The 13298-nt window shown below is 36.1% G+C and overlaps 1 protein-coding gene across 4 annotated transcripts in view; it reads left to right on the forward strand.

Moving 5' to 3' along the window:
• The window catches only part of LOC134532871 (transcriptional repressor p66-alpha-like), a 32697-nt gene extending 19399 nt beyond the window's left edge, over nt 1-13298 (forward strand). For all 4 annotated transcript variants that reach the window (XM_063369872.1, XM_063369874.1, XM_063369873.1 and 1 more), the window contains exons 7-9: nt 7187-7282; nt 10972-11179; nt 11780-13298. In XM_063369872.1, coding sequence (XP_063225942.1) covers nt 7187-7282; nt 10972-11179; nt 11780-12426 — 951 coding nt within the window. In that variant the 3' untranslated portion in view covers nt 12427-13298. The remainder of the gene's footprint in view (nt 1-7186; nt 7283-10971; nt 11180-11779) is intronic.

Below are 13298 nucleotides of genomic sequence, written 5' to 3' on the forward strand. Positions count from 1 at the left end.
TGCGCTGCTCAAGGAACTACTGCAACTAAAAATTTGCATTAAATGTGTGACCCATACACGAGTAAATACTGTAACTGGTAACTATCTAGCGCTTGTTTAAATCATTGTTTTCAGCATTGAAAACTTAACTGGATTCTTTAAATCCAAGCAATAATGAAATTATTTAGTTCATTCATTTGCCGTTAGAATTAGGGATGGGACAATTCCAAAATTTTCGATTCCGATACCCGATTATCGATTCCTTAAAAAATCCTTCGATTCTCGATACTCGATACTCACCTAGTTAACTTAATATTAAATAATTCAAATTCTATTTGCAACATTTTTTTTTTTCAGCTTTCAATACATATATCATGTAGCATACATCATAAATTTATATTTATCAAATTTGAGTACACTACTAAGTTATTAACATTAACTCATATAAATGTTTACATCATTAGAAGTTAATGGCTCATATGTCAAAGGGGTCAAACTAATCTAAAATTTGTTTTGTAATACGGAATAAACTATAAAAAAAAAATTTCAGCTTTCCTTGAGCAGTATAAATTATTTTCATTAATACAACTTGCCTAACTTAGAGAAGGGTACAAATTAACTAAAAAAATTGTGAAATGAAACAGTAACAAAATTAAGCAACAACTAGAGAACTAGCAAATGAAAGTGTTGTACTTGATTGTGGTATTTCAGTGTTAAGTTACATTTAAGAAACACACACAAATTCATTCGTTGTTATTTCGGCGTTGTGGTAACGACCCAACAAAATCTATAAAACACTGTTGACCAACTAATCATCATCGTCACACCATTCGTAAATGAATGTTTGTTTACATTTTTCCGCTTTTTGGCGCGATTTAAAATGCTTGTGCTGCCACGACGGCTGGGTGACGAAGTACAGAGCCTGGTACCTGGTTCGCCCGTTATAATCTACTTGATACTACGACGCTGTTCCAACTATATGCCAGCGCCCCCGGCTGACGTGGTATGGCCACTCACGTAAGGCTGTTCCAAACACCGTTTGCCCAATAATCTGCTTGCTTTTGTATTTATCCGTTGTCGCTGTTCCAAGCTGACGTCAGTGCCCCGAGCGGTGTGCTTAGGCTTTAAAACTTCGCCTGTTTGTCATATCTATCCAAACATTATGCCGGAAAGGAAAATAAACGCCGTAGTTTTGCGTATTTTTACAGTATATTTTTGGGTTTAACATTATAACTTGAGCGTGTGTAAGCTTTTGTTTGCTTTAGTGCATTTATGATTAATGTTTAGTGGCGGCCATGTTGCGGTGTTGTTTACTAGTGACGAGACAAGTCTTTTACACAGTATTTAAATTTCCTGTAAAAACATTGCAATTTTGCATTTTAATACTAAATTTCGTGGGGAAAACTCTGTGTTGTGGCGATTTCGCGTAAAAACTGTATTTTACGAAGATTTCGCGTTTATCGTCGTTTAATCGCTATCACAAAAAGAATACGCCCCCTCCTAATACGCAGTGATAATTTTTTTATAAATAATTTTTGTACTTTGACTAGGGATGGGGCGAATCCTGATTTCCTCGAATCCGAATCCTAACTCAAATCCTCGACTGGAATTGCCGAATCTCGAACCCAAACCCGAATCTTTTAACAGATGATGTCCACATATCTAATGTAAGTGAGATGTATTCTGCTTGCAGTAAATGTCCCTTGACTTTATCACATGTAGTTTGGTACATTTCTGGTATAGCCTAAGTGTATATAAAGACAAATAATTTTTCTTGAGAAATTTCAGTTTTAGTACAGATTAGCGGTTAGGATTTTTTCTATAAATAAGCTAGAGGTCTGTGAGCCTAAGAATTTTACTTCGAGCCGAGCTCGAGCTTTTGTGGTACAGTTACACTTTTGGGAAATTATTTTTATCTTAAACTTAGTATAATGTTTGAATAAAGTATTAAAATGAAGTGGGCTTATTAATTTTGGATAACTATTTACAGTGTGTGTTTACATTTTGCACTGCTAGAAAAATATAACATTTTTTCCCATTGAATCTTACCTGTTTCCATTGGTTCATTAGTAACTAATATCATCCAACTAACATAACCCAGTATATGTTTGTGTAAATGTAACATATCTTTGGGAAAATTTCATCCTTGTCAATTTTTCTGGAGTCCTTACTGAGTTTCAACAAACTTAGCACCAACAATCATGTTGTTTGAAAAGTACATTCACGTTGTTTCAACATTTCCACTTTTCAGCACAATAATTCTGAGAGAGATTGTCACAGAGTATTAAATTCTGTTCTTTAATCTATCATGCAGAACAATAATTTGTTCTGCACGTTCAGGAGTTAAATTAGCTCTACGATTGGAGATAGTGTTTCCAGCGGAAGAAAAGCGTCTCTCGCTGGCAACCTGCTTGGCTGGAATGCTTTAGTAAAATTGCTTAACCTCAAAATTAGTGTCATAAATATATGTAACTGGTCATTAAAGTTTAATCAATTGAAAGTAATAAAAATAAAAGCATTTTACTTCATTCAATTTACACTTGCAAAAAAAACATACACACATAAACCTACATGGAAATTAAAGTCTTTTTCAATATCCTGAAGTCTGAAATATGTTTACTTATGTCATTAAATGTAGAGCTGTATTGAAGAAGCCGATTTTGCCAATATTTAGTTGAATCGGCATTTCTGCCAACTTCCGATACAGTACGCTTGTTAATTTTCGGCCGATATTACTGAAAAACGAAAGAGACTGCCATAACCTAAAAATCCACGAGTACCATTTTCACTTTTCGTATTAGTACTGCATTCTTTCACATCGCATTATTTCTTAGCAAAATGTGCCAACCGTACATATCAAAGTTTAACATCCTTTTTTCTTCTTCTTTCAACAATGTTCTTTAATTTAATGTCATAAATAAATAATACATTACTAGCACGGTAAATATACATCTCGGTTGTTACGGTAACTATAGTGCAAATATGGTAGCTATCATGCTTCTGTAGTAATTATGGTATTCTACAAAGAATCTTTAGTTCTTATTATGGTAATTATCTTAAAATATCTATTGGGTTTGTACTGTAGTTATGGTACATCATCTATTTCTTCGTATGTTGTTGTTCATTTGTCTTTTCTTCATATTTACGTGCGCCATTACTATTTGAGACAGGAAGTTTCAGAAAAAATTTTAACGGACTTTATATCACACATTTAATGGCGTAAATGATGAGACCTCGGGCAATTTAAACACTTTATACGGAAAAACCTACCATGCGGGACCTCGTAAGCGAGTTTTACTGTATTTTTTTTCCGTAAATAGTAAAAAACCGAATCCTTTGACGAATCCTATATCAGACCCGCCGAATCTTCGAATCCCTAGGATTCGGCGGATATTGGATTTGGTCGCCCCATCCCTAACTTTGACTTGTTTATAACATCGACCCAAGTTTTAGATATTGTTTATTTGGGGAAATATGACTGTTATATATGCGTCTAGTCAGTCATAACCCCACTCAAAGAGTCGTTAAATAATTGTATCTGACAGATTTGCAATGTTGTGAAATGATTTTTTTTTTTTTGCTACATGCGGGAATCAACTATTATCATCGATTCTCGATTATCAATTATTTAAGTAGGATCGGTAGGTATCGATGAAATTGGGAATCGGTTTTCCCATCCCTAGTTAGAATGATAACTATCATTCTACAAATTCATGGAATTAGAACATGTGGAGTGTGAATAACCTAAATAATATATTACATATGTATTTTAGTGTATCTTTTTTCGTCAGACAACCAGTTTCCCTTTTAATATATTTTATATAGTTTTTTTTACTTGTATGGTCCCTGATTTATCAGTAATAATAATATTATTATTATTATTTATTGGCTTGTAACATGCCTGCCAACAGTATAAATATTTGGGGCAGGCACAAACACAAAATTGATATACAAGATGTACAGGAAAACACACATGAGGTGGATGTAGCTGCTATGACAATCTGAGCACCACCACCATGTAGTTATCACCGTCTAAGGGACAATTCAACACTACAACATAAAAGGAAAATAAGATACACAAAAAAAAAAACACATAATAAGAAAATAAGAGACTATTATCTAAAATATAATTATGTACACTCATCACTGATTCATTGACTTACTCTGTAATGCTGTATGAATTCTGTTTTCACTGCACTTACAGTTGGCAGATTTTAATTATTACCCAAGCTGCATCAGTATAAGGTTGGTTGGAGGTTTGGATATGATGAACTGATGTAAATTTATTTACCGTTGTATTTTCGCATAATGGTTGCACGCACGTAATCGTCGCAACCATATTTTAGGCTGTCAAAATTGGGATAAAAAACTCGCGTAAACGTTGCATGATGTTTTTGGTCCCGCTAATAGATGCTGAGCGCTTTGTGTAGGTATCTTTTCCGTATAAAACGATGTATTTTTAAGTAGAAATGTAATATTTATTCGGTCATTACCACTTACTTAATAAATGAACGGAAAAATACGAAGTTGTTTGACGTGTAAATTTTCTTATAAAGACGTTTTTAAACGTTATTTCTTTTATCTGATCGTCTGTGTCGCAGCGGTGTTGGTATAATCTAAAATTTTATTTCGGTCATTAACACTTATTTATTTAATTAACGGAAATACAAAGTTGTCTGACGTATAAATATTCTTTTAAAGACGTTTTTAAACGGTATTTCCTTTATCTGATTGTCTGCGTTACCGCGGCGTACCGCTTATAAAAATGTAGCCAGCGCATCATTCATGTTTGGTTATGTTGCTTCCCGTATAGAGCGCGCGCACGTAGTCGAATATCGATATCTCGCAGATTGGATGCAACGCGTGTTCTCTGTCAGGTGCCGAGTTAACTACATTTGATAGCCCGCATTCTTTCGTGGCAAGTGTGTACTACGATACGTTAGTTCACGTCCGATTCAAGTGGCTTGCGTTCGCGTTAGAGTTTTGGTTATTCTATTTAAAGTTGAAGAAAGGTTTTTGTTTAAGGAATTATTAATATAGATTGTTTGGCGTGCTATTGTATACTCCACCTTTTTTTTAAATAAACGTACTTTCCATGAACGGGTTTTGTTTTTATGAATAACTTTACCTAACAAAAAAAATTTTTCCACAGAATCGTCGCACCCCTACTTTTCAAACTTGATTTTAGAATAAAATGTGCGACGATTATACGAGAAAACACGGTAATCACAATTAATATACCACCACCTCTTTCCTTAGAGGTAACGACTGAATTTTGGTTAGATCTGAATTTAATACGTATATTGGTCAGTAAAATACTGGGAGTTGATACTATTATTGTTAAACTAAGTTTTGGTAAGACAGATAATATCATATTTGTTGTGAAATACATTTTCCACAAATGCATTTAGTTCTCAGATCTCTTAACATTTTGGTAATAAATTTCTAAGTAACTGAAGAGTTCTGTTTAGAATATTGTTGCAGGCAACTATTTGGAGGAACTGGTTACATTGGGTAGTGAATCTGAGAGCCAGTCCCTCAAAGTTTTCATATTTTTTAAAGACTGTTAATTATGATAGCACCAATCAACTGTGGGTACCTAATGGTTTTGTTACATAATTTCTTGGATACTGGTTATTTCCTGCATCCTTTTCTTTTGTATGCTGCTTAGTTGGGATCAAGTATGGAAAGCAAAGTGGGTATGGCTGCATCCATGCCTCTTATGCAAGAACAGGTATGCAATGGTATATTTTTTTTCTGCTTTCCATTAGGCTTCTGTGGATACTGTTTTTTTTTTTGTTTGACTGAGATATTAAATTATTCACAAATTTCAAATATTTTTCTAATCAAATTTTAATATACAGTGAAACTTTTTTTTCTTCGCTTTAGTCCAAAATACTAGTTGAATGAAAAAAAAAGTGTGTGTGTGTGGGTGCATATGTCTGTGTGTGCATTTGTCTGTCTCTTTCTGTGTGTGCATGTGTGTGTCTGTGTGTGTGTGTCTTTGTGGCTGTGTGCCTCTGTGTCTCTCTGTGTGTGTGTAGAGAACCATAATAGAGACACATAAAATGAAATAAAATCAAAACACCTGGCAATCATTTTATTAAACCAGTGAAATTTTATTTTGGAAAAGATGTTTTGTTGATCCAACTGATAATATACCTAAAAATATTATATTAATAATAATTTTAATCCTAATCACATACGAGTGTCATTCAGTTAGTAACAAGACAAATCAGTTTAAGTTGGCATCCTTGTAATGACTTCTGATCAGCTGTTCTATAAGTTTTTGCAAACATAACCTATAAATCAGTCAGTTCAAGATGTCAAGTCTAGTTGAGAATTGCACCGCGGAAGAACAACGTGCCGTGATTAGATTTATAGTTGCAGTGTTGGAAACAATTGTTTAAACCGTTACAAGCATTTACAAGTGGGGTAGAACAATTTTAAAGTGGCTGCAAAGTATCAATAATAATCATCAAAGTGGTTGACAAGTCAAAGTTGCCACTTCCTCCCTTGAATCTTGCATGTATGTGATAATCTGAGACAATAGACAAATCACTGTTGAAATTATAGCTGCTAAAGTGTGTGTCTGTCTGTAAGTGTCGGAACTATTTTTAACATTATTAAAAATGAACTGCAATACAAGAAAACCTGCGCTAGATGGGTGCGGGGACAACTTAGGGACACCCACAAAGAAACAAGTCTTCAAATCAGTAAATAGTTGAAAGCTCTATGTTCCATATTTTTTTTTTTTTTTTTTTTTTTAAAAAAAAAAGAATTGCAATGTGCAATGAGACATGGATTCATTATTATGAGCCTGTCGAAGATACAAAGCCTGTGAAAACAAAACTTATGAATAATGTTGCAGAAAACAAATTCTAAATTGTTAAGTATGTCGTCATAGCCTCACACATACTCAATTTTTTGTGAGTACCAGTTTTATTTATCGGTAAAAAATTATTTTAAAAAATATGAAATTTGAAATGTCGAATCAAATATCAAATTATTCACAATTATAAATATTTTTTTGAAAACTTGTACACCCCTACCTCTTGTGCGATTAAAGTTCTGTATTGTGCAAGGACTGTTTTTAATACTGTCGTTATGGTCAAATTAATGTGATGAACTTTTTTTTTTGCATGAGGGCCTCATAAATTTGATTTTAAATTAGGAAAAACTTTCTTAATACTTGTGTGTGTTTCAGGATCGTCCCAGGGTGGAGGACACACAGACCCCAGCCCAGCGACAAGCAGCAGCTAAGCTGGCTCTTAGGAAACAGCTGGAAAAAACTCTGCTTCAGGTAATTTTACATTTTGTCGGTTGGCAGTTGTTCTCTGGAGGAGCATGTGAGGGACACTTAACATGGTTTTTCTGCTTGCAGGAAAGCATCGTGATTCATTAATCTGTTTTACATTTCCAGCTGTTATGTATTGAAACTGTTCCTTGGTCAGTTACGTATTGGTCAGTTTCTGTAGATTATTGAAAGGTCACACCTCCTATTTGTTGTAATAACTATTAATTTATTTTGTTGTTGAGTTTGCTTGCTAGAAACTTGAATGATGAATACTGTTCACTTTGTTATATAAATTATAGAATTTCCACAGATGTTGGAGCCGGAGTTATGGGTTCCAAATAATTGATTATAAATTTTACTTAATAAATAAAGTTAGATTTTTTAATTTCATGGGCTTAGTGGATCTTTTTTTTTTTTCTCTCATTTTTCCCCCCAGAGAGTTTCTTTAAAGAAGAACTACAAAACCTTGAAAAATTCTTTAACTTTAAAATTGAAATAATTACTTGTGACCGTAATAGCCTTTAACGGAAAGTGTATAGTTAAATGTAGTTACATTTATAAAGTTATTGGATTTTCTTAAAATAGGCTTTTGATAAAAGGCTTGCCTGTATAATTTATAAATATTATTTAAATTACTAGGTATTTTGTCTTGTTCTCCAACACAGATCAATATGCTTATAAAAAAAGTGCCAATTTTAAATAATTTTCTTAGCTGAACTGGTACAGCTCGCCAGCCATTGAGGATGCTGCTCATGCTCTGCGGAATTTAGATGAGACTTTAATCCTGAGCGGGACTGTAAGCTTGACAAAGATGCAGGCGTGAAGAAAAGATCTTGCAGATTGAAAACAGAATATAGTAAAATCCAGTTGCAGATATAATTTAAATTTTGTCCAAAGATTTTTTCCATAAATATCCCTTAGCCCATTCATTACATGTCACAAAAAAATTAATTTTCTTTCTTAATTTCTTGTAAAGTATCGCAATGTAGTGAGATGGCAGACCAAGGAACAATTGATACTAGAGAGTTGAGAATGCGTAGTTAAATTTGGCTAAAGGACTGAGAGGATAGGAGAGCAGAAGTTTTAGGGGATTACTGAAGCTGCTCTAATCCAGAGAGAAGAAAGGAAAGGGAAAAAAGTGGCCTGCAGAGTGACAAGGATGAGATTGTTGTGCGCGCAGCCGGAACAGAATGGGGTCCAGGTTTTGCCGCTGGGGAGAGGAAAGGAATTTACTGCATATGTGGGGGAAAAAACCTAGGGGGTTGCGTGAGGAAAATGCAGAGCTGACTTGGCATGTTCAGGACATGAGATCAGCTATCGATAAAGACCTGGAAATTTGTTGAGTAGCAAGTCTTAAAATTCCTGGAGGACAGTCACCAAAACTTGTGAGTAAAACTGGAAAACGTCTTGAGTAAAAAAATTCATTATTGTAAAACATTCATGCCAAATAAAGGGCTTTGTAAGTAACATAGTAAATTCATGGTTGCTACAGGACTAGAAAACCGGGAAAACCGGGAAATGTCAGGGAAATTAAAATGGTCAGGGAATTCCGGGAAATGTCAGGGAAAATGCTACGAATTCTGGAAATTTTCAAGTTGCTTATAATTCAAACAAAGCTTTGTTGTGATGCGCTCGTACTGCTACCGAACGACTCCGCTAAAAGGCTGCTGCTGAAGGCACACGGCAACTGCAACGTTTTTTTTTTACTTGGTCTACGATTGTCCGTTGCAATAGTCTGTTACAACCACCCACCATAACTTCTGGCCAATCCAGGCACTCGTTTGTTCACTAGCGAACCCGGCCTTCATTTGTTCGTGTTTTGATCCTTTGCAATTTGCCCTTGAGACTTTGTGTTTTGTTCAGTTCAATGCAGTGAACTACAGAACGGGCATGGCGTCGTTTATCTTTTGAAGGCTATTTTCACGTGGAATAAGGTGACTTCAAAGCTTATTACGTGAATTTAAAGGCATTGTTTCAGGTGAAGTTAGTTTTTGATGCGATCATAATAAAATAAAATGCATTTTGATAAAGAAGCAATACCAATTCTCATTTTGAAAACTACCAAGCTGATACGAAAACACGTGGCTTTTGTGTGCGGTTATGTTTTTGCCTTTTTTCTAACTATTTTTTTTTAATTACTTTTTTTTTCAACCGTTATAATCCGTGAGTTCTGTTGCGTGACGCTTACATTGTGTATAAAAAAAATATGCATAACTGAACATTTTTTTCCCCAGAATCGTTAGTTAACATTGTAAGAATGTAAGAGTATTGCATGTTGTAATGCTGCTATTGTAATTCTCTAAGTAGGCCCATTATATTGCTAGGTGTGAATTTGAAATTTCTTATCTCCGCCGGGTTTAATGAAAAGAGGAAGTTAAAAAGCATAGAATAAAAGTATTTTCGGAATTTTTAATTTTTTTTTTAACAAGTATCGCCGAACTAGGAAAATTAAAAATTTCGATATCTCCTAAAGTATTTGGAATTTCTTATCTCCGCCGATTGTTTTGAAAAGAGGAAGTGAAAGAAAATATAATAAAAGTATTTTCGGATTTTTAGCAATTTTTTCCGCATATACCGCTACTCTACATATTTACCGTTTCAGCACATCAAACCCTCTGCTAGAAACATAAATTCTGCGTACTGCACTTTGTGCTACAAAAGTATTTAACTCAACAATATGGGCCGAAGAGCTCTCACCAGCCATGTCGAAGGAAAAAAACAAATTCGCAATCCTGCCGTCAAAATAACACAATAAAAAAACCTTATTTTACCTCATGTTGAAATTATTATATTACATTTAATCATATGCACGTTAATATTTATGGTATGTACTTCATAAGAAAGTCAGGGAATTTTTCTCTTAAATTTCTGGAAAAGTCAGGGAATTCTAAGATTCTATTTCTGTAGCAACCATGTAAATTAAGTACAACTAAATTAATGCCACTTATATTGTACTTACAACAAAGTATTTCCAGAGAAGCTAATTTTAATACTTATTCAATTCAGTAAAAGCAAGTAGGTACATAAATAATTATAACCATGAGATAATGGAAGGGCTCTTATGTCTTGTAAAACCTACTTCCACCACTGAGAACAGGGAAATTTCTCCCTCCTCCCCTTTCCCTATGCCACTTCAGAATACTGGAATTAGGTATTATTGTTAGTGGTGGTGGAATTTTTGAGAATGGCATGAGAATAATGAAAAAACTTGGCTGGCAACTATGTTAGAATGAGGGCAACTGTAACTTAATGATCCTAACTTCCATCAACACAAGCCCATGAAGTTCTTGGTAACAAGAGCAAGTGGACAGGAGAAAGGAAGTTTTTATTTTGATTGCTGAATCAGCATGGGCCTCCTCAAGATATTTAGTCATATTTCCCTTCCTGCTTGAAGGTGATTGCCATAAAAATGTAAAAGCAGCTTTATTTTGTTCCCCATTAATGTTTCGTTGTTCATTTAACAGGTTTTAATAACTTTAAATAATTATTCTTTAAGATAAAAAGTCTTTCATCTAATTTTTTTTTCCATCCTTGATGTAACATTAACATAAGTACTTCACATGAAACGACTTGTCAAATGAAAAAAGTAACAGCTTTAAGCTCTTCTAATTTGTGAGTGGTTAATCATGTCTATGTGAGTGTAACTTGCACAGTCTCTGTGACTGGGAAACTGAATGTTGTGAATGTGCTGGCAGATTCCCCCACCCAAGCCACCGCCACCGGAGATGCACTTCATTCCCAACCCGTCCAACACAGAGTTCATCTACCTGTTGGGCTTGGAGCACGTGGTGGACTTCATCACGAAGGAGCAGAAGACTCCTCCACCACCCGACGCTTTCAAGTGCTCCCAGTGTCACACCGACTTTACTCCCGTCTGGAAGTGGGAGAAGAACCCTGCTAAAGGTTTTTCTTTCTTTGCTATCGTGGTGTTTGGATAGTGTGCGGGTTTAGTTTAAACTAGCTGTTGTATCCGTTGTTTCTGCGTCTTTTTAAACATTGTTGCCTTCAGCATTGTATCATTTTGTTTCTCTGCATTGTTAAATAGTTACTGCAGCAACTTTGATCATTTTCAGTAGCTCTGAATTACTTCAAATGTGCCCTGTTCACATCTTTAAGCCCTTTCATTCATAAAAAGTAGTGACAGATTTTGTGGTTTTAAGACAGATTTCAGTGTAAGACAGCAAGGTGTTGGTGTTATATGGTTTTACATTGTTACTCAATATAATCACTGCATAATTTCCATAATTACGTTAAATTACTTGTAAATTTAGTAAAACACTTTGATAATAAAGAAATAATATTTCCTCAACAATTCCTAGCATATTAGCATATCAGTTTAATGAAAACTGAAAAATTATTTTTTGAAGTGATAATTAATATCAATTTCAGTGTTTTGTTGATTTGCTCATATACATACAAATTTACTTGATTTCATTTTTGTATTTAAGTTTTACATATGTGAAATTGTTAAAAAATTAACTTGCTGTGCTATATCTCTTACAGGCAAGGAACCGAAGGTGATATGCGAACAGTGCGTAACCACGAATGTGAAAAAGGCCCTGAAAGCAGAGCACACAAACCGTCTGAAAACAGCCTTCGTGAAGGCACTGCAGCAAGAGCAAGAGATCGAGCAGCGACTGGCACAGGTGGTGACCTCGGCATCGCCACAGCCGCCCGAGCCGCCCGCGGTGATGTCGGCCCCGCCCCCGGCCCCCAAGCCGCCCACCCCCACGGCGACCAGGCAGCACGCCCCCACCCCTCCGCCGGCGCCCACGCCCCCGCCCCCGCCCCCGCCGCACCGGGAGCATCCCCTGGCCAAGCTGGCGGCGGAGTCCAGCAAGTTCGGGGGCCACCACGCGGCGGCGGTGGCCCTGCACCAGCAGCTGCTGAGGGGCTTGCCCCAGCACCAGCCCCTGCCGGCACACATGCTGCCCTTCTCGCCGCTGCTGTACCCCTACCAGCTGGCCATGGCCCAGGCCGCCGGCGGGGGCAAGGGCTCCGTGGCCGCGGCTGCCGCCAACCTCGCGGAGCTGCAGCGCCAGGCCTCCGACCTGCAGCGCCAGTACCTCCTGGACATGATCCCCTCCCCCTCCCCCTCTCCCCGCCCCCACTCCCACCCACACCCCCACTCCCACAACTGGAAGACGTGATGTGCCTCGCGCTCCACATCGGGAACCTGCGTGTGACACTCTTACAGGCACTGGTGTTTCTTTTTTTGCAAGAAAAATATGTTGATTGTTGGTTGTGTTTCAAGGCGCCTGTATCTTCCTCGCTTGCCCTTCTTGTTTGCTAGTCGTGTTCAGCTGACTTGAACCCCATGCCAAGTCTGACGTTTTTGATTCCAGTAAGCTAGAAGCTCTCTCATTCCTGTAATACGGTAGTATTCTGGGATAACTTTCAGATGTAGGGTTCGTTAAATTGTGGTTGAATAAATGATGAATCCAGTGTATGAAGGCAAATAAAGTTTGTAGAAATTTTTTCATTTCTCTTAAAAGCTGTTAAATTTTGTAAGAATAACCGTGACATTGTGAATAAAATGTTTTTACTAAGGAAGGTTTTGATATGAAACAGCTGATGTTTTACATAATTGTTTTTTATCACAAGCATAATTTGTGAAATCTCGTATTTGGTTTCATCCAAATAATGGACATATTCTACATTGTTTTCAGTTGGGTTTGTACATGTCTGTGAATATGTTTCTGTAATTTGTATAGATGTTATTGTAGCATAGAAATTTGTGTATTGGATAGTTCAAAACTGGCTCATGATATTTAAGCTTCTCAGTGGTTTTCATCCAAAATGCAGTGTGCATCTTGAAATAATTGTTTGTGCCAATCCTTAACAATACTTACTCCTATTTCTGGAAATTGTTTGTGCAAGTTCTTTAGAATACATAATATTTCAAATCTGGACGTTGCATTGCTAACTAAGCCTATTCCACATTTTCAAAATGTTTGTGATTTTTGTCCAATATCTTACAAATATGTAGATCAAGTTTTGAATATAAAATTTTGATGGGAAA

Source organism: Bacillus rossius, chromosome 6 (genome assembly GCF_032445375.1).
Source record: "Bacillus rossius redtenbacheri isolate Brsri chromosome 6, Brsri_v3, whole genome shotgun sequence".
Taxonomy (NCBI): domain Eukaryota; kingdom Metazoa; phylum Arthropoda; class Insecta; order Phasmatodea; family Bacillidae; genus Bacillus; species Bacillus rossius.